The sequence below is a fragment of the Rhinatrema bivittatum genome, chromosome 7 (genome assembly GCF_901001135.1).
Source record: "Rhinatrema bivittatum chromosome 7, aRhiBiv1.1, whole genome shotgun sequence".
Lineage (NCBI taxonomy): Eukaryota > Metazoa > Chordata > Amphibia > Gymnophiona > Rhinatrematidae > Rhinatrema > Rhinatrema bivittatum.
The window spans coordinates 83,031,950-83,054,751 of NC_042621.1; the positions used below are offsets into that span (position 1 = coordinate 83,031,950).

The following is a 22,802-nucleotide window of genomic DNA, read 5'->3' on the forward strand; positions in this document are numbered from 1 at the left end:
ATAATTGTGAATCAGCAAATTTGATCACCTCCTTCATTGTTCCCATCTCTAGGTCAGTTAGAAATAGTCCCAGTATAGATCCCTGGGGCACTCCACCATTCACCTTTCTCTAATGAGAAAACTGACAATTTATGTCTACTCTGTTTTCTCTATTCTACTCTGTTTTCTCCCTCTCCCTCCCTCCACATTGCCTCCTATCCCATGACTATTTAATTTCCTCAAGAGTCTCTCATGAGATGCTTTGTCAAACACTTTCTGAAAATCCAGATATACCTTATTAAGTGGCTCACCTTTGTCCATGTGTTTATACATGCCTTCAAAACAATGTAACACATTGGTGAGGCAAGATTTCTCTTGGCTAAATCTATATTGGCTAAATCTATATTGGCCCATTAAACTATGACTGACTATAGGTTCAGTAATTTTATTCTTTAGAATAGTTTCAACTGTTTTACCCAGCACTGACATCAAGCTCACTGGTCTGTAGTTTCCTGGATCACCCAGAACCCTTATTTATAACCGGTGTAACACTGGCCACCCTCCAGTCTTTAGGTACCTTAGCTGATTTTAATGATAGTTTACAGATTACTTAATAGTAAGCATGAATTTTCATTTTTCAGTTCTGGGACGCATACCACCTGGTCCAGGTGATTTGCTACTCTAAGTTTGTCAATTTGCCTTATTACATCTTTCAAGTTCATTGAGATTTGTTTCAGTTGTTCTGAAACATCACCTTACATCTTCCTCAGCAAAGACCGAAGCAAAGAATTTAAATTAATTTCTCTGCTATTGTCTTGTCCTTCCTTTTGTTCTCCTTTTACCTATTGATCTTCTAATGGTCCAACTGATTCCCTCACCGGATGTTTCCTTCGAATGTTACTGAAAATTTTTTTATTTTTGAGTTTTTGCTTCCAGAGCAAGCTTCTTCTCAAATTCTGTCTTGGGCTTCCTTATCAATGCTTTGCATCTAACTTGCCAGTACTTATGCTGTTTTGTTTTTCTTAATTCAGATCCATTTTTCATTTTTTTGAAAGATGTTCTTTTGGCTAGAATAGCCTCTCTCACCTCACCTTTTAATCATGCCGTCAGTCATTTGGCCTTCAACTTTTTTTTTAATGTATGGAATACAATGATCCTGGGCTTCCAAGATGGCATTTTTAAACGACTTCCATGCCTGATATAAAGTCTTAACCTTTGCAGTTGCTGCTTCCAGTTTTTTCCTAACCATTTTCCTCATTTTATCATGGTCTGCCTTGTGAAAGTTAAATGCTTTCACAGTAGATTTCCTTAATGTCGTCTTTTCAGTTATCCAGTCAGATTTGATTGTTATGATCACTATTGATGAGTGGCCCCAGTGCTGTTAGCTCTCGCACCAAATCATTTATTCCACTAAGGATTTGGTCTAAAATAGCTCCCCCCTCTTGTCTATTCTTGTACCAGTTGCTCCATGAAGCAGTCATTTGTTTCTGTCCTGTTGTGACAATTACCTAATCAACACTGGGGTAATAGAAATCACCCATTATTTCTGTTTCTAATTTTGTTAGCTTCTCTAATTCATTGTCATGGAATTTCTATCCATAAATATTCTACAGTGCATTTTGTTTCCTGCACAACTTTTATTCTGTTTGACTCTCTGCTTTTATTTTTTTTTTTTAACACATAGCACCACCGCCACCATTTTGATCCATCTTATTATTGTGATTCAATTTGTACTGTAGTATGACAGTGTCCCATTGGTTATCCTCCTTCCACCAGGTCTCTAAGATGCCAATTATGTCTTCATTCAGTTCAGTATATTCTACCTCTTTTTTTCTTATTTTTTTTAGACTTATAGAATTTGTATGCAGCTATTTCAAAGTATCTTTTTGTTTTAATTTACATGGGCCATTTGGAATCTTTCTGCTCTTTTCTTAAAGGCATCTAGGCTACTTCAGCATTTATTGTGACTTCTCTGACGAAATGCCTTAACTTCTGTGTTTTGTTAGTATTCTTCAGATACATCACTCCAAACTTTGTGCCTCTGAGCTTCTCACCCCTCATATAGTTTAAAAGCTTCTCTATTTCCATTTTAAAGGTTAGTGCCAGCAGCTGGTTTCACTCTGGTTAAGGTGGAGCCATCCTGTTGGAAAAGGCTTCCATTCATTAAAATGTTCCACAATTCTTCATAAATCTAAAACATTTTCCTGCACCAGCGTCTCATCCATGCATTGACGCTGAAGTTCAACCTGCCTTTGGGTTCCTGCTCGTGGAACAGGGAGCATTTCTGGAATACAAACCTGGTGGTTCTGAATATCGGTTTCCAGATATGAATCTAAAATTAGTCTCTAGAACCTGTTGTATTTATTTATTTAAAAAAAATTAACTGCCTATCAACATTTCTAGGCGGTTTACAATTAAAACATCCACAATTAAAACACACAACACAATATTAAAAACATCAAAAATATGACTCACTTATATACAGTCATCATACAACTAAAATTTAAAGATCATTTGCACTTGACCATTCCAATACTTTCCCACAGACTTCCACTCATCAGTGTCAGATTGACTTTTTTCCTTATTACCCTGGCTGCATGAAATCTTATCTAAGAGGCATGTGAGGCCTGCTACCGTCACACCAGTTAGGCAAGTTACCCAAGCGCTCTTCATGCCCACAAACCACCAAGCTATCTACATTTCTAATGATCGAGTCGCCCACTATGATGGCCGTCCTAATCCTTTCCAGCCCTAGAGAGACCTCCTCAATGCGAGAGGATAAGGGATCACCTGCAGAGCATGTCCTAGCTGTAGGATCACTTCCTGCCATACCAAGGTGATGGTCTCCTGCTAGGTGACCTTGCTTGAAGCAGCTCATGGGCTGCTTGACTGGAGTTGGGACTGCTCTACGTCCCTGAAGATATCCTCAGTATACCTCTCTAGCTGCCTAAGCTCTTCCAGGTCTGTGACTGTAGCCTCTAGAAATCACACTCATTCTCTGAGAGCCAGCAGCTCTTTGCAGTTGGTGTACAACATCCCACCAACAGATGAATTATGCATATTGCTCTCTGTGCAAAAGACTGGATGGCCCCCATCTCACTGCTGGACTTTTGTCTGCATCCTAATTTTATTAAGTTACTAATGTTTTTAAGGTGGTTTTGGAGTAGGTATGTCTCTGTTTAAGGGGTTTTTAAATTATTTGCTGTCTATTAAAATCTAAGGTTTTTAAAATTAAGTGATTTATGTCTGCAAATGACCAGCAAGAAGACTAAAATTAGTGAATCACCAAAATCAGGATTAATTGTATATTGTTCAAAATAGCTAATTGAATCCTATTTTGAAGATTTTTCTTCTTCTTTGGGGGTTTGGGGGCGTGGTTATCTAGCAGAAAAAGAGACTGGAGAGTGTGAGGGAGCTGGGGTGGAAGAGAATCAAACTAGTGATTAGTTGCCCGGGAGCCATATCAAGTAACTGACCTTTGCAAGGCCACAGTTCTAATACTTAAAAACTAACTTATACAAGCTCGCAAAATTATTACTATTATCGCTAAACTCACAATTCTTAATACTTGCAAACAAATACTGGCTTTAAAAAGTAACACACAATAAACACAGCCAGCAGTAGTTTAATCTTTCTTCCTTTTTTTCTTTTTAAGATTTTAAGCATGTGCAACCTAATATTAGATGGATGTTCTGCATTCTACTCCCTATGGATTCACGATAGCAGAAGCACATTACCAATATCAAACTTCTCTCATTTAATTTCTCTACAGCTCCAAGAGTTCTCACCAAATTCCCAACAGTAGTAGCCACCCATGTCAGGAAAAGCAGTTCTGTGTTTTCCCATATTTAGACAATTGGCTAATATTGAGCAGAGCCTTCAAAGTAGTGAAGATAAGCATATCCTTTCCGATCCAAATACTTCTCTCATTGGGATTCGTGCTAAATTAAGATAAATCCCACCTTACCCCAATATATCATTTGGAATTCATAGGAGCACATCTAGATAACGAGATCAGAAGGGCCTGCCTTTCATGTAAGAGGATGTTCACATAGTTCACGTAGTCTCCAACCAGAATTTTAATGGAAATTTTGGGTCATGTGTCGACCACAATCCATTACCTTTTGTGTGTATACATGAGGACAGCTGAATGGCACAACCCAATTCCATTAGAGCCCATGTCTCACTCAATAACTGTCTACATTCCTCTCTTCTGCTACTCGACATGGTAGACTCGGTCATCCTGAGTGGTCAACTGTTTCATCCTCCTCAGTTTTAAAATACCTTGACCACAGATGCCTCCAGTCAAGATTGGGAGACGCACGTCAAAACATTCTGCTGACAGGGGACTTTATTTAAATAAGGACAGACACGCCACATAAACAACAAACTTATGACTCTTAGGAGATTAAAACCCATGCTAACTGCAAACAACTTCCGTTCAGTGCTACAAGCATTAATCTTTGCAAGCACAGACTATTGTAATACTCTACTCCTAGGCTTACCATACACAACAATTAGACCACTCCAGATACTGCAAAACACAGCGGCAAGAATTCTGACTGGAAAAAATAGAAGGGACCATATCACTGATACCCTAATTGAACTACACTGGCTACCCATTGAACAGAGAATACAATACAAATCACTATGTATCATACATAAATTAATCCTTGTCGAAAAAACAGAATGGCTAAACACTGCACTGAAAGTACACGTCCCCAACAGGAACCTGAGATCTGCAAACAAGGCATTACTAACTATTCCCTCCGTTAAAACTGCAAGACTAACTCGAGTAAGGGATAGAGCCCTATCATTAGCAGGGCCTACATTATGGAACACCATGCCGTCAGAAATCAGACTGCAAAAAGACATCAAACTATTCAAAAAGACCCTAAAAACATGGCTATTTAAACAAGTATACCACAAAGAGAAGGGAGAATAGAATCCAAAGAATTGCAGAAAGCGATGAGTCTGTGCCCTGACACAACACACCTACTCATTACGTGTGTGTTTTACTTTTAAGCAGTAACAGATAGTAGATTATTAATAATTTGGAACCGACCTGATAAACCTAAACACACAACCTCACCTAGCATCTTATAGCTATTATGAAACTATGTACTGTCCCTTACAGGCACCTGCCTAGATGTTAAAATAAAGCTTCATTCTTAAGTGCCTTATTGTTAACCGTTGTGACGGCTTCTAGCTTAACGACGGTATAGAAAAGACTTTAAATAAATAAATAAATAAAACTCTGGGGAAATGAAAGCTGTTTTCAAACCATTTATAAAGGGAACCATACTTTAATGTAGTAGCAGTGTACTACATAAACAAGCAGGATCCCTAAGGCTATGCCAAGACGCATGCAAAATATAGATCTGGGCAATCCTAAGAGAGATGCATCTCAGTGCTGTTTATCTCGGAGGCAAAGACAATCTTATACTGTAACAGATTCACTGAGTCGTCATCTTCAACCTCACAAATGATTTCTCCATCCCAAGACTCATCAGTGGGGAATACCTCAAATAGAGTTCTTTCAAGCCCCCTTTAGTCACAAACTCCCTTTCTATTGTTTCAAAAGACCAACTCCAATTGCTCCATCGGATGATTTATTTCTATTTTTTGTTTGAAAATGTTTGAATCGCATTCCAGATTATACTTAATCACCCAAAGTGATGTACACATTTAAAACCATAAAATGTAATACATAAAACACAAATTAAAATAAAATCACATGTAATCTACATATTTTCAAGGACATTGACCATTAGGGATCTCATAACTGAAAACTACAGCCACACATCTAAGTCACCAATGACCTTAACCCTCCGGAAGAAATACAAAATAAAATAGTTAATATTTTTCACTTCTGTACATCAGGGCCTGAATGCCACATTGGTTCTTACTAGGAGCATCAATGAGGGTCTTCCTGGAGATCTACAGAGAAGAGCTTCCATGCAATCTCAGGATCTGAGGTCCAGCAGATCAGGAACATCACGTCTGGCCCCTCACTTACTTCCAGCCACAAGTAACGTACTCTTGCCTTCACAAGCAGAGACTCCGTTTACCTCCATAATCCAGACGGAAACCTCCCATGGGCCAGATGTGGCCTGAAAAACCTAATTTGCTGTACATCTGGTCTTTAAAACTGATAGAATAAAAAGTAATTGTAATGAAATGGTATGGTATGGATAATGTATGTTTTCAACACATCTAACTGAAAATTGCAGTTGTAGAATTATAGAACTTCTCAAGTGTGATTGACCCAAATTTTGATAATCCCACTGTTTGAGAATTACATAAGAGCTTCAAATAAATGTTTTCTTGTTTCAGGTGAGTTCAGAGACTTTGCACTGAAGCATCCTGTTTATGCCAAGTTATTTACCACATACCTGGATCAGCAGAGGTACTATATGAACGCAGAGAAAGAAGAATTTCAAGATACATTGCCACAAATTGTTTCCAGTAAAATCCATTCTGAAAGCAATGAAGACTCTTTAAGTACTTCTGACAAAAAAGATGACTGAATACAGTTTTCTTTTTCAGTGAGGTGAGATTAGACATTGGGTCTTCCTATAAAGCTCACAAGCAGCTATTTACATTGTGAAACCATGCATCAAATTATCCTAATTCTTGCTCTATATTTTTGTCCAATTGTGGTCTTGTGTAGGAGAAACTCTGTAAGTTATTGGAATAAATGAAAATCTTTTGGTTCAAAAACCATTTACCCGGGAAATTTGCCCAACCTGTACATGGGTAAAAGTACACCCAGGGATCAACATCGTGTACTACTTACAGGAAAACTAAATGGGCCCAGAAATGGGGTTAGGTTGGAGGAGGCAATAATGCATGTAGTTCTGCATTTTCATAACTACTTAATGAAGTATCTGCAGAAAACGCAGGAGTAAATCTCTGTGGTTACTTTTTCCTAGGCAAGTTACAAAGGGCAAACATGCTCGTACGTTCTCATTGAGAATTGGTGCACATTGCACAGTTTTGAAAATTGCCCCCCTACAACGATATGTAAATCAAAGGGTCTGTCTACTATTTTGTCAGCTCCTTCACTGTAGCTCAGTGTGTGACACCTGTATTTAAAGCAGGTCTGCATTGATAAGTCCTTTGGCTTGCTTCTGTGAGGCTGTTCTGTGACACAGGTCATCTTTGCTTAGTTGACAGATTCAGGATAATCACATATCTGCTTTCTTTTACCGCACATCAGGACTTAAGATGGTACTTTCAGGATCTGACATCATTGGGCACCGACATTCTTTTATCTCCTGATGTTGGGTCTTGAAAGACTCAACAGTAACTTTGCATTCCATTGTAGTAATCTTTTCACCAAGGGGCCTATTTTAAATAATTACACAGTGGAATTCTCTCAGAAAGCATGTGCTAAGGATCAAATAAAATGTTACAAGCAAAATGTGTTGTGCTATATTTGGAAATTGCTAATGAAAGTTTAAGTGATTTGTTAATGGGGTCAAAATAGGTCATTCAGCATCTTTATCCATTAAAGATAAAGGGGGCAGCCATCAAAGGATTTTCCATGGTAAAACACTCATTAAAAATGTGTTAAGGAAATTGTTGTCCTTTCCCCCATATGTGAGTAAAAGCACATAGACTGGTTCATAGTGTATATACTTCAACTCACATAAATGTATAGTTACGTTGGAGCATAAAAAGTACACACACAGATTTCATTTTCAAATCTTCATGCAGCTGTTTTGCACTTGCTTCCCTGCTGGTGTAAAGTACATGGATACAAAGAACCACATTGTACGCACCAGCCACACTTTGAAAGGTAAACTCAATCATTTCCCTTTGATCGTGAGCTTTGCAGTCCAGTGAGTGCAAGCCCCACAGACAGTATCAAATTTGCCCTCCACGTGATTTACATGGTTGATTACATTTTGAAACTGTAATGTCATTTGTAAAGGTCAAGCTGGAGTGTAGTTGGTGTGCATTCCAAATATTTAAGTACCTGTTAAAATATTTTAGTAAATCAATTTATTTTTTTGTGCTCATGTATTAAGAATGCCAAGCATTGTATTATGTGCAATCTGTAAATTAGTTGATATAAAACTATCATCAAACATGCAAGAACAGCTTCTGAAGATAAGAATCAGTTGTAGAAATATTATTCATCCAAACTCCATCTTTGCGAAGAGCAATTTTTTTTAAATTTTTGGTTTGTTTTATTTAAAATATTTCCGAGTGTAAAACCCACAATTCTGTATTTGTGCTTATATATTTTACATGGCTATACTGGAGATCAGATAGCTAGGAAACCTACAGTCGACATTCAGCTTCACTCCCGTTGGAGATCTCACAAGGAAAGTGTGAATCTGACCTGTAGGTACTTGGAGGCAGATTTCAAAAGCTTTGCTCGCACAGAAACGGACACATACGCATGCATGTGGCTGCGCGCAAGCAACACAAATTTTAAGAAGCCAGGAAGGGCGCACGTACGCATGCCCAGAAAAGGGGCAGGTCATGGGCGATCCAGGGCAGGGCCAAGACTGATGCGCGACACCACAAAGTTTGCAAAGGCAGCGCCTGCATAACCTTTGCTACTGCTCCTCCTGAGGCACAGGAGCCTGGGGGTGGGGGGAGAGAGAGCGAGCCTCTGCACAGGGTCAGTCTGATACTCTATAGGGACACATTGAATCAGGGTGGGGGTTAGGGTGGTGTTTCTTATAAACACATTCAGAGGTATTCATGGTAAAATTGACATCAGTAAACAATTATAGCCCATGTTTTTTCATTATCATAATTCTTTAAAATTGCTATTCCCATTTCTTATTGGTTTTATTCTTCCAGTACAGCTAAACACCCTAGTTTGATTGGTAGAAATACATTAAATCTTCTACATGGCCTTTGGAAAACAAGAAAAAGACTTTTCCTTGTAGGGAAATTTGTAAAATCTTGCATTAAAGAAATATGATTCCATAGATAACCTATTGAAAGTAAGGTAGAGCTCTCTTATCTACTGCATTTATAGCAGCCTGCATAAATTACAAGGCTGTCCCGAGATCTTGCCTGTGTGTCATGTCATTGCTTAGCCTCAAGGTCCATAACTTGGTTCTCAAGGGCTATTATGTACTTGGATTTTCACCATGAATATGCACGAGAGATATTTGAATACAAAGGAGGCAGTGCCACAAATAGATCTCATAACATAAGAAATTGCCATGCTGGTTCAGACCAAGGGTCCATCAAGCCCAGCATCCTGTTTCCAACAGAGGCCAAACCAGGCCACAAGAACCTGGCAATTACCCAAACACTAAGAAGATCCCATGCTACTGATGCAATTAATAGCAGTGGCTATTCCCTAAGTAAAATTGATTAATAGCCATTAATGGACTTCTCCTCCAAGAACTTATCCAAACCTTTTTGAACCCAGCTACACTAACTGCACTAACCACATCCTCTGGCAACAAATTCCAGAGCTTTATTGTGCATTGAGAGAAAAATAAATTTCTCTGATTAGTTTTAAATGTGCTACTTGCTAACTTCATGGAATGTCCCCTAGTCCTTCTATTATCCGAAAGTGTAAATAACCGAGTCACATCTACTCATTCAAGACCTCTATCATATCCCCCCTCAGCCGTCTCTTCTCCAAGCTGAACAGCCCTAACCTCTTCAGCCTTTCCTCATAGGGGAGCTGTTCCATCCCCTTTATCATTTTGGTTGCCCTTCTCTGTACATTCTCCATCGCAACTATATCTTTTTTTTAGATGCGGCAACCAGAATTGTACACAGTATTCAAGGTGCGGTCTCACCATGGAGCGATACAGAGGCATTATGACATTTTCCGTTCTATTAACCATTCCCTTCCTAATAATTCCTAACATTTTGTTTGCTTTTTTGACTGCTGTAGCACACTGAGCTGACTATTTTAAAGTATTATCCACTATGATGCCTAGATCTTTTTTTTTTTTGCCTGGGTGGTAGCTCCTAATATGGAGCCTAACATCGTGTAACTACAGCAAGGGTTATTTTTCCCTATATGCATCACCTTGCACTTATCCACATTAAATGTCATCTGCCATTTGGATGCCCAATCTTCCAGTCTTGCAAGGTCCTCCTGTAATGTATCACAGTCTGCTTGTGTTTTAACTATTCTGAATAATTTATTATCATCTGCAAATTTGATAACCTCACTCGTCGTAATCCTTTCCAGATCATTTATATATATATATATATATATATATATAGTGAAAAGCACCAGTCCAAGTACAGATCCCTGAGGCACTCTACTGTTTACCCTTTTCCACTGAGAAAATTGACCATTTAATCCTACTGTTTCCTGTCTTTTAACCAGTTTGTAATCCACAAAAGAACATCTCCTCCTATCCCATGACTTTTTAGTTTTCGTAGAAGCCTCTCATGAAGGACTTTGTCAAACGCCTTCTGAAAATCCAAGTACACTACATCTACCAGTTCACCTTTATCCACATGTTTATTAACTCCTTCAAAAAAGTGAAGCAGATTTGTGAGGCAAGACTTGCCCTGGGTAAAGCCATGCTGACTTTGTTCCATTAAACCATGTCTTTCTATATATTCTATGATTTTGATGTTTAGAACACTTTCCACTATTTTTCCTGGCACTGAAGTCAGGCTAACCGGTCTGTAGTTTCCCGGATCACCCCTGGAGCCCTTTTTAAATATTGGGGTTACATTTGCTATCCTCCAGCCTTCAGGTACAATGGATGATTTTAATAAGTTACAAATTTTTACTAATAGGTCTGAAATTTCATTTTTTAGTTCCTTCAGAACTCGGGGGTGAATACCATCTGGTCCAGGTGATTACTACTCTTCAGTTTGTCAATCAGGCCTACCACATCTTCTAGGTTCACCGTGATTTGATTCAGTCCATCTGAATCATTACCCATGAAAACCTTCTCCATTACGGGTACCTCCCCAACATCCTCTTCAGTAAACACCGAAGCAAAGAAATCATTTAATCTTTCTGCGATGGCCTTATCTTCTCTAAGTGCCCCTTTAACCCCTCAATCATCTAACTGTCCAACTGACTCCCTCACAGGCTTTCTGCTTCGGATATTTTTTAAAAAGTTTTTACTGTGAGTTTTTGCCTCTACAGCCAACTGAAGATACAGCTATTCGTGCCTTCTATCCAATTATCTCTTCATGCTTTTTGGCACATAAACCTAAAAAATAACTTTTACTATTTTCTTTTATTTTAACTTTGTATGCAAGTGCTTACTGATAATTTAGAATGTTTAATTATATATACATTGCATGTGCTATGCAATCTGATTTTTGAACAATGTACCAAAATATTTTCATCATGGAAAACCAAATATAATGTAAGCTTTATCAATTTAATTTTAGTGATTATGATTAATTTACTTAATAAATATTGTAACATTTTAACACCTTTAAAAATAAAGGATTTTGAAATTTTAAGTAAGCCATAACATTTCCTTTTTGTGTCGTGTGCCATGTGGTCAATTGTCAACCTAATATTTTCTTATTCTTAATAAATGAACATATTTAATAATACTGTTATCTCTCTATTGTCTTCTGTTGTTATTATTAAACTTGATGTTATAGTTTAATATTAGCAACCAGGTATTTTTTCATTAACATTCTGTCTGTTCAATGGCCCAGCAGCAACACCATCAGTGCTATGAGACAGACTCTGCTCTTCAGGCCATTAAAAGCTATGGATGATGGGTTTTCAAACTTTTGAGGAGAGGCAGGAGGAGTCGTAATCATTTCTCAAAAGTATTACCCGTTGTTTGGCTCATGTGCCTTTGTACCAGGGTCTAGAGCAGTGTTTCCCAGCCCTGGGGACCCCTTAGCCAGTCGGGCTTCCAGGATTCCCACAATGAATATGCATGAGAGAATTTGCATGCATTGCCTCCATAGCATGCACATTTTCTTTTGTGGATACCCTGAAAACCCGACTGGCCGGGGCATGGGAACCACTGCTCTAGAGGGACCCAAAATCTGTGCCTTTCAGCAGTAGGGTGTCACTGACATGATAGCCAGGGAGGAGTAGAGTTAATACAAATTTGAAAAAGTCTGCATACCTGCAAATAGAGACTTATGGCTCCATAGTCCCGGTTGGGGAATATTCCCATTAAGCTTTAACCTCAAAGGTGCAGAAGGAAGCTACCAGACAGAATGAGAACTGTGTACCTGGGGCATAATTCTTTTGTTTCATTGTATGAAAAGTCTGTGTCATTTTGATAATCTACTGTCAAATAAGCTATGGCAATAGTATTTGATTCATCTGTAAGATAGGGCCAAATATTCACATCAAGGGAAATTTAGTTTGCAAGCCTTCGTATTATATTAGCAAGATGCAAATGACTTAACATTTGAATTAGGTTGTCTAAACATTTGCCTTTTCAAAGATGATGGCACTTTTGACTACTAGTGAGGTGTCTTTCCATGGTTAATTCAATAAGTTAGAGGATGAGAATGTACTAACAAGAACTGTCAAAGAACACAAGCTGATTTGGGGGAGAAATTCCCCAAAATAAGCTGTTTGCACATCAAAGGAAAAAATGAAAATTCTGTTGCATTTTTTCACAAAATCCATTCTTGACACTTAATTCATATTTGAAATGTTTAAATATACAAATAAAAATTCTAAATGAAAAAGCATTACAAAAAATGGCATAGATGCTTATTGTACAATATTTTGTGTATGCTTCAGAAACTGGAAACAGTTAATCTGAAAATATTTTCAGGGAAGCAAGATGTATCAGCATGACATGCATTTTGGCAGCTAATATGAAAATCTTGTTAGTACACAATTGCCAATTATAATTCAGAAATAATTGATAGTCTCTCTTCAAAGATGACATGAGTTTGCAGCAAATCCTTTTGACTAGATTTATTTGTGTCCATTGATGTAATTAAAGACCGATTTTTTTGATCCACCAATGAAACCACAGGCGAAACCTGCAGTTGATGACGTTGTAGAGTTCTGTCATCTTGCTTTTCCTTTTGTGCTTGTATTTGCTTGGTTTCCAAGTTATAGATGACTTAGTAACCAAACTGCCTCCTTCAGACCCTGGTCAAGTGACTGAATGGCCACCATGAGTGTTCTTGAATCTGTAGTGTGATCTTTGTTTACTTTTTCAATTGGCCATAAAGCATAAGTTTGGGAATTCTGGTGTCCTCCATCCTTATGACAAAGCCTGCTTACTGAAGTTAAGCTTTAGCTGTCATTCCCTCCATGCTAGAAACTTGGCAGCTTTAACAACTTCTCTTTTAAAGATCATGTCTTTCCATCTTATAATGCAGATAGATCCCAGGGAGCTCTTGGAATTGAGTTGCCTGAGGTTTCTGCATTATAGCATCCAGGATTCATAGCCGTACAATAGTATGGATACTACTACTGCCTGGTACACTTTGATCTTAGTAAGAAGTTTCACCCCTTTCTCATTCCATAGATGACAGAGCCTGCCAAAGAAAACTTGCTGTGGCAAAGTTTTGTATAATCTCATTGTCAATGTTGGTAAGCATGCTTCTGAGAAAACAGATTTGGTCAGTTGCATTCAATTGAGTGCTCTTGATGAAAACTAGGCTTGCTATAGGGCTTACAGGAAGCTAACCTTTGTGTTTTTTTCAGGCTGATGGTCTTGCTGCTTGGGTAAACCAGTCTACAATAATCTGGATTCTTTCCAGTGAATGAGCTACTAGTGTACAGTTATCTGCAAGAAGCAAGTTCCCTGACCAATGATGCTTGAAGACATCTTGGTTTGAACAATCCTCCACCTGCTTGTGACTGGATATAAACTCCTCAATCTATGTCCTGGAAAACATCCATAAGTATCGTGGAAAAAGACAGGGATCAAATAAGTTAACAGAGTAAACTTATCCTGTGAATTTATGCTGGAAATTCATCTTTCATGCAGTCGTAAAATTCTCCAGCTAATTTTGCTGGATAATGCTGAATATGGGTGTTTGGCTAAGTTATCCAAATAGGTGACTCCACTCTACTTCCAATTTACCCAGCTAACATTTTAGCAGGATAAAAGGATAGCCAGATAAGGGCTGGCCACTGAGTTTGGGCAGATATTCAAATGATGAATTTGTCTATCTAAGTCCAAACTTAGCTGGACAAATGGTGCTGAATATCGGATTCTAAAGTTTTTAGCATCATGCAGATTCTGTACCAGAAAATCTTATAACTTTAAATAGAAAAGATTTTCCCATCTAGTTTTCTCAAATTAATCAAGGCCCTTTACTCTCTACGGCAGCGGTTCTCAACCTGTGGGTCGCGACCCCGGCGAGGGTCGAACGACCAAAACGCAGGGGTCGCCTAAAGCAGGTCCCCAACCACCGGTCCGCGGACCAGTACCGGGCCGTTGGGGTTTTTTGCCGGTCCGCGGCGCCGCGGCTGCTGCAGGGAGGCGGGGCGAAGCTGGCGACCTGCCTCCTCCAACCCCAAAAGGGAAGAGACATGGCCCAAAAAGCTAGCGCGTCGCAGTGACGTATGTTGCTGGAGCCACGCAGGCAGGAAGGAGGTGTATCAGCCACTGCAGGTGCTCCTCCTACTTCCTTCCTGCCCGCCCTGCCCCGGAAGACAAATGTTGCCGGAGCTGCACGGGGAGGAAGGAGGAGGCGCGTCAGCCGCGTGGGTAGAAGAGGCGCTTCAGCCGCGTGCAGAAGAGGAGCAGCGGGGCCGGGAAGACTAGGGCCACTGCAGAGTCCATCCTGTGACAACCCGTAAAGAAGAGGCCCAGAGGTGAGAGAGAGGTGTGTGCGAGTATGAGATGAGTTGAGAGACTGTGTGTGTTTGCAGAGACAGCATGTGAGAGCCTCTGTGTGTGTGAAAGAGACAGCATGTAAGAGTGAGAGCCTGTGCTTGAGCAAGGCAGCATGTGGGGGTGTGAGAGAGCCTGTGTGTGAGACTCAGACAGCCTGTGCCAGTGAGAGCCTGTGTATGTGTGTGTGAGAGAGAAATGCATGTGAGAATGAGAACCTGACTGTGTGTTTGAGGGAAGAAGACAGGTGGAGAGAAAAGAAATAGAAAAAAAGGCAATATAAAAGGAAATGGCAAAAAATTAGAAAGGGAAGCAGATGTAAAAAAAAATAAATTACTTTTTACTGATTGGCACATGTAATCTTTGGGAATGTGCAAGAGTAGCACTTTCTCTATGGCGGATCTCACAATGTACGAGATCAACATGGAGGAAGTGGAAACCCACGGGGCCTGCACAGAGGAGGCAGCAGAATGGGCTTCAGTGCCAATAGCAGCAATCAGTGCCTCCCCAATAGCCACGTGGCAGCAGTGGCAGTAATTAGATTCATTGTTTGACTCAGCTGGAGGTGACAAAGTATGAAGTGGGATGTGAAATCAACTTGATCTGGTGGAGAATTAGGATTGCTGTTACACATGAACTGTATTTGGCAAACATAAAGGGAGCCAGGATAATCAATTGATGCCTGCAGCTGAGGACTGATTCATTATGACTCATGTAGAAATTAGTGCATTTTCCAGATTAGTCTGCATAACACAATTCTCAACATTCAGCATTATTTCTGCTGCATAGAGTTTTATCTGAGAGGCTCTGAGGTTGTGAGGGAGCCAGTAAGAGTGAGAGCATGAGTGTGTATGAGAAAATCCAGGGGAGTAAGAGTGTATGTGAGTGGGGGGGGGGGGGGGGGGGGAGAGTGTCTTACACCCTGAAAGTGTATCAGTGTCTGTGAGAGTGAGAGGTTATGGTGGGTATAAGAGCATGAATGTGTATGTATGTGACAGTGTATGTGTGAGAGAGAGAGGATAACCTCCTAATCCTCGACAATATCAGGGTGACTGGAAATCAAGAGCTCCCATGTATGGACAGCAGGGGCTTTTTAAAATCCTTATTAGTTTTAATTATTGTGTGTTGTTTGATATATGTGCTGTTTTGAAATATTATTGGTGTTTGGGAAATTATAAAAATGTATATGATTTTAATTAATAGAAATTCTATTTATCAGTAATTTTAAAATATTCTTTTATTAGTATGGTTTTACTATTATAACTGATGCTTTATGTTTCTTAATTTTATTGTTTTATAAGGAATGGTGGTTCTGTTTATAAATGTCATAATAAATAAGTATGCACTAAAATCCAGCCCCGCCCTCACCCCGCCCTCGCGGGGCAAGGGCGGGGCGAGGGGTCACCGCAACATGAGGAACTGTATTTCGGGGTCACGGCATTAGAAAGGTTGAGAACCACTGCGCTACGGTATCTTTTAAAACTATCAGGCTCTGGATTAAAAATTACCTCAGTCTGCATTCATCTCAGCTTTATGGAAATGTACCATGCCAGTTCAAAAGAAATTACCATTTCATAGCTATCTATCATTGCAAGATTTTGAAAGGCCTAAACTATCTTAAACCTCCGATGAGAGATCCCCCTGCTCTCTGGAAAATAAATATGGACCTTACTGAACTCATAAAATCCAACAGAGGCCAAACAGGCCACAAGAACCTGGCAATTACCCAAACACTAAGATCATCCCATGCTACTGATGCAATTTATAGCAGTGGCTATTCCCTAAGTAAACTGAAAGGAGATAGAGCATCTTTTAAACTAGAACAAGGGGGAAAGCAGACAGTCACTCAGCAGTACATGGTTTGGAGAAATGTATCCTTGAAGGATACTAATGAAACAGGAGAGTTAGGGCATCCCAACAGAGAGGTTCCATTAAAAGCACACATAGTCCATGTGCCTATATGTAAAAAATCACCAAAGCTAATGATTTCCGAATTATCCCTAACAACTGAAAAGCAGGTTGTTAATACAAACAAAAAACACACTTTGTCTGTATGCCAATGCCAGAAGTCTAAGAAATAAGATGGGAGAGTTAGAGTGTATAGCAGCAAATGATGAATTGACATACTTGGCATCACAGGGACTTGGTGGAAGGAGGATAACCAATGGGAGAGTACTATATCAGGGTACAAATTATATCGCAATGATAGGGAGGATCAACTTGTCCGGGAGGGTATAGAGTCCAACAAGATAAAGATCATACAAGAGACTAAATTCTCAGTAGAATCAATATAGGTAGAAATCCCATGTGTGTTGGGTAAGAGTTTAGTGATAGGAGTATACTACCGTCCACCTGGACAAAATGGTCAGACAGATGAAATGCTAAGAGAAATCAGGGAAGCAAACCAATTTGGCAGAGCAGTAATAATGGGAGATTTCAATTACCCAACTAGTAACAAAGAGAGTCGACAGTATCCCTCCACTTTGTTCCGGTTACAAATGCTGAGACGTCATGTCCTGATGAATGGATAAAGACTCTTGCTTACATGCCTTTTTATATGCCCCTGAAGAAGCTTAAGGGTGAAACACTGGCCGTGTTGGGCGATTATATGTTAAAGCTAAATTTACTAAGAGTCTATCTTTTACCGATGGAGGACTATTTTTATGAATAAGAAAAAAGAAAAAATTCTAACAAATATTTTTGAATAAATTAAAATAAAGAAGGTGAATGATTGAGAAGACCGGTTGGTGTCTTGGTTTAAGTCACATAATGTCAGGCTTGCTGACACCTTCTATAGCTATTACTACTAAATGTAATTTAGTTCCACCCCAATATTGATAGATTTCAATTACCCCAATATTGAATAGGTAAATGTAACATCAGGATTTGCTAGAGACATAAAGTTCCTGGATGTAATAAATGATTGCTTCATGGAGCAATTGGTTCAGGAACCAACAAGAGAGGGAGCTATTTTAGATTTAATTCTTAATGGAATGCAGGATTTGGTGAGAGAGGTAACGGTGGTGGGGCCACTTGGCAACAGTGATCATAACATGATCAAATTTAAACTAATAACTGGAAGGGGGACAATAAGTAAATCTGCAGCTCTTAACACTAAACTTTCAAAAGGGAAACTTTGATAAAATGAGGAAAATAGAAAAAAAAAACTGAAAGGTGCAGCGGCAATGGTTAAGTGTTCAACAGGCTTGGACATTGTTTAAAAATACAATCCTAGAAGCGTAGTCCATATATATTCCACGTATTAAGAAAGGTGGAAGGAAGGCAAAACGATTAATCATGGTTAAAAGATGAGGTGAAAGAGGCTATTTTAACCAAAACAAATCCTTCAAAAATTGGAAGAAGGATCCATCTGAAGAAAATAGCATAAAACATAAGCATTGTCAAGTTAAATGTAAAACATTGATAAGACAGGTAAAGAGAGAATTTGAAATGAAGTTGGCCATAGAGGCAAAAACTCATAATAAATTTTTTTTAAAATATATCCAAAGCAAGAAACCTGTGAGGGAGTCGGTTGGACTATTAGATGACTGAGGTGTTAAAGGGGTTCTTAGGGAAGATAAGGCCATTGCAGAAAGACTATATGAATTCTTTGCTTCCATGTTTACTAATGAGGATGTTGGGGAGATACCAGTTCCGGAGATGGTTTTCAGGGGTGATGAGTCAGACGAACTGAATGAAATCACTGTGAACCTGGAAGATGTAGTAGGCCAGATTGACAAACTAAAGAGCAGCAAATCACCTGGACTGGATGGTATGCATCCTAGGGAACTCAAAAATGAAATTTCTGATCTATTAGTTAAAATTTAAACCTATCATTAAAATCATCCATTGTACCTGAAGGCTGGAGGGTGGCCAATGTAACACCATTATTTAAAGACTAGGGGGCACTCCATGAAGTTAGCATGGGCACATTTAAAACTAATCGGAGAAAGTTCTTTTTTACTCAACGCACAATTAGACTCTGGAATTTGTTGCCGGAGGATGTGGTTAGTGCAGTTAATATAGCTGTGTTTAAAAAAGGATTGGATAAGTTCTTGGAGGAGAAGTCCATTACCTGCTATTAAGTTCACTTAGAGAATAGCCACTGCCATTAGCAATGGTTACATGGTATAGACTTAGTTTTTGGGTACTTGCCAGGTTCTTATGGCCTGGATTGGCCACTGTTGGAAACAGGATGCTGGGCTTGCTGGACCCTTGGTCTGACCCAGTACGGCATTTTCTTATGTTCTTATAAAAGGCTCCAGGGGCGATCTGGGTAACTATAGACCAGTGAGCCTGACTTCAGTGCTGGGAAAAATAGTGGAAACTATTCTCAAGATCAAATTCGTAGAGCATATAGAAAGACATTTAATGGAACACAGTCAACATGGATTTACCCAAGGGAAGTCTTGCCTAACAAATCTGCTTCATTTTTTTTTGAAGGGGTTAATAAACATGTGGATAAAGGTGAACCGGTAGATGTATTTGGATTTTCAGAAGGCGTTTGACATAGTACCCCTCATGAGTCTTCTACGAAAACTAAAAAGTCATGGGATAGGAGCCGATGTCCTTTCGTGGATTACAAACTGGTTAAAAGACAGGAAACAGAGTAGGATTAAATGGACAATTTCTGAGTGGAAAAGGGTAAACAGTGGAGTGCCTCAGGGATCTGGACTTGGACCGGTGTTTTTCAATATATATATAAATGATCTGGAAAGGAATACGATGAGTGATTATAGTCTGCCTGAATACATAATTGGCAACTAGATAAATTAGTAATTTGTAATCCCTTAGGTGTTATCCATCAAATAAATTTACCAAAATGAGGACTATCCAATGTAACTATTGTGGAGCCTTTATTCTGAGGGAAATCATCTGGAAATTTAGGGTTTGTGCCATTGCTCAGAACTCTCTTCCTTGAAAAAGGAGTTGGCTGAAGTTAAAGCTGAATTAGCTTCAATGAAGAAAGTCTCACCCACTTTACATTATTCAGGAATTAATTCCCCATTACCACAGAAAAACCAAAAGTCAAGGAAAAAGATTTACAGTGGGCTCAGGTAGGATAAGACCTGCGACCCACAGACATCCATTCTTGACAGCTGTGCAGCATACAAGTCTACCCCCCCTCCCCCCCACTCACACAGGGCATTAAGGAACTCAAAAAACAACAGGAGTACAGTGGGCGTGGGAGTAGCTTGCTTATTACGGTGGTTACTACCCCAAATCAATTAGCTAGATACTTCACTTAGATGCAGCTCCAGCACTGCTGTCTGCATCGATGGAGGGGATGGAAGGGAATTGGAATCACAAGGTTACCAATAAGGGCACTGACCTCAGCAGTCAGAGTAACAGATAAGTATGAAAACAAATAGGTGTGAAAATTTGCTGGGCAGAATGGATGGGCTGTTTGGTCTTCTGCCGTCACTTCTATGTTTCTATGAGTGAGGTTATCAAATTTGCGGATGATAGAAAATTATTCAGAGTAGTTAAATCACAAGCAGACTGTGATATATTACAGGAGGACCTTGCAAGACTGGAAGATTGGGCATCCAAATGGCAGATGAAATTTAATGTGGACAAGTGCATGGTGTTGCATATAGGGAAAAATAACCCTTGCTATAGTTACACGATGTTAGGTTCCATATTAGGGGCTACCACCCAGGAAAAAGATCTAAGCATCATAGTAGATAATACTTTAAAATTGTCGGCTAAGTGTGCTGCAGCAGTCAAAAAAGCAAACAGAATGTTGGGAATTATTAGGAAGGGAATGGTTAATAGAACGGAAAATGTCATCATGCCTCTATATCGCTCCATGGTGAGACCGCACCTTGAATACTGTGTACAATTCTGGTCACCGCATCTCAGAAAAGATATAGTTGCAATGGAGAAGGTACAGAGAAGGGCAACCAAAATGATAAAGGGGATGGAACAGCTCCCCTATGAGGAAAGGCTGAAGAGGTTAGGGCTGTTCAGCATGGAGAAGAGATGGCTGAGGGGGGATATGATAGAGGTCTTTAAGATCATGAGAGGTCTTGAAGGGGTAGATGTGAATCGGTTATTTACACTTTCGAATAATAGAAGGACTAGGGGGCATTCCATGAAGTCAGCAAGTAGCACATTTAAGACATCAGAGAAAATTCTTTTTCACTCAATGCACAATAAAGCTCTGGAATTTGTTGCCAGAGGATGTGGTTAGTACAGTTAATGTAGCTGGGTTTAAAAAAGGTTTGGATAAGTTCTTAGAGGAGAAGTCCATTAACTGCTATTAATCAAGTTTACTTAGGGAGTAGCCATTGCTATTAATTGCATCAGTAGCATGGGATATTCTTAGTGTTTGGGTAATTGCCAGATAGTTGTAGCCTGGATTGGCCTCTGTTGGAAACAGGATGCTGGGCTTGATGGACCCTTGGTCTGACCCAGCATGGCAATTTCTTATGTTCTTATAGAGACTGAAAAGTTCACGGAAAGAGCCAGTGAGAAAAGAAAAGATTAAGCAGACATACAGAGACAGACAAAATAAAACACCCACCTTTCCTTTTCCTGCCTGCAACCTGGGAATGGTGATCTTGTCCTGCTGTACCTGAAAGCATAATTGAAACACAAAGAATCACATTTATTTACATAATGTTAGTTAACGTATTCTTTACAGAGAAAATACTACCAATAATAAAATATACTTATCAGATTAGAGTGTTAGGAGAACCGGTTCTATAAAAAATAGAGAAACATTGTGTTAGTGTTGCTAATTCATAGTGTAAGCGCAAAGCATTCACAAATGAGAAATTACTCCTTACCTGATAATTTCCTTTTCTTTAGGACAGTCAGATGACTCCAGAACAAGTGGCTTATGCACCTCTACCAGCAGATGGAGTCAGAGCAAACTGACATCACAATGTATATTCATCCCTGCAGTGACATCAGCCTACCAGTATTCCCTGCAAAAGCAACTGTGGACAAACTAGCAAAAAACCTGATTAAAAACAGTTAACAGGCAGCACTGAGCTCAGTGAAGAATGTAGTAACATTAGTCTAGGGATCGGAGTAACACTTACCAGTAATCCCTGTAATACGCAGTCACACAGGAGGACCACACTACATTCATTCTGCAGCCAAGGGAGGGAAGCTGGATTCATCTTACTGTCCTAAAGAAAAGGAAATGATCAGGCAATTAGCAATTTCTCATTTCTGGGTGTCCAGTCAGATGAATCCAGAATAAGTGAAATGTTCCCAAGCTACTCCCGAATAGGGTGGGAGGCTGCCCGCAGTCCAGTTGAAACCACACATGCAAAGGCTGCGTTATAGTGCTTAGAGATTTCAATATCTATTAGAGATGTGAATCGTGTCCTCGATCGTCTTAACGATCGATTTCGGCTGGGAGGGGGAGGGAATCGTATTGTTGCCGTTTGGGTTTTAAAAATATTGTGAAAAATCGTTAAAATCGTGAGCCAACCCCCTAAAACCCACCCCCGACCCTTTAAATTAAATCCCCCACCCTCCCGAACACCCCCCCCCCCAATGCTTTAAATTACCTGGGGATCCAGCGGTGGTCCAGAACGGCGGCGGTCCGGAACGACCCCCTCAATTGAATCCTTTTGTCTTCAGACGGCGCCATTTTGCAAAATGGCCGCCGCAAAATGGCGGCGGCCATAGACAAAAACGATTCGACGCAGGAGGTCGTTCCGGACCCCCGCTGGACTGTTGGCAAGTCTTGTGGGGGTCAGGAGGCCCCCCCAAGCTGGCCAAAAGTTTCTGGGAGTCCAGCGGGGTTCAGGAAGCGATTTCTTGCCGCGAATCGTTTTCCGTACGGAAAATGGCGCCGGCAGGAGATCGACTGCAGGAGGTCGTTCAGCGGGGGTTCCGGACCGCCGCTGAACGACCTCCTGCAGTCGATCTCCTGCCGGCGCCATTTTCCGTACGGAAAACGATTCGCGGCAAGAAATCGCTTCCTGAACCCCGCTGGACTCCCAGAAACTTTTGGCCAGCTTGGGGGGGCCTCCTGACCCCCACAAGACTTGCCAACAGTCCAGCGGGGGGATTCAATTGAGGGGGTCGTTCCTGAACCCCGCTGGC

At 40.0% G+C, this 22,802-nt stretch overlaps 1 protein-coding gene across 3 annotated transcripts in view; it reads left to right on the forward strand.

Moving 5' to 3' along the window:
- LPCAT2 (lysophosphatidylcholine acyltransferase 2) overlaps positions 1–13,943 on the forward strand; it is a 116,030-nt gene extending 102,087 nt beyond the window's left edge. For 2 of the 3 annotated variants that reach the window (XM_029608573.1, XM_029608575.1), the window contains one exon: positions 6,316–6,869. In XM_029608573.1, the coding sequence (XP_029464433.1) occupies positions 6,316–6,509 (194 nt within the window). In that variant the 3' untranslated portion in view covers positions 6,510–6,869. Of the gene's footprint in view, positions 1–6,315; positions 6,870–13,594 lie in introns of those variants that run through there. The other variant, XM_029608574.1, reaches the window with a different exon arrangement.
- The last annotated feature ends 8,859 nt before the right edge of the window (positions 13,944–22,802 follow it).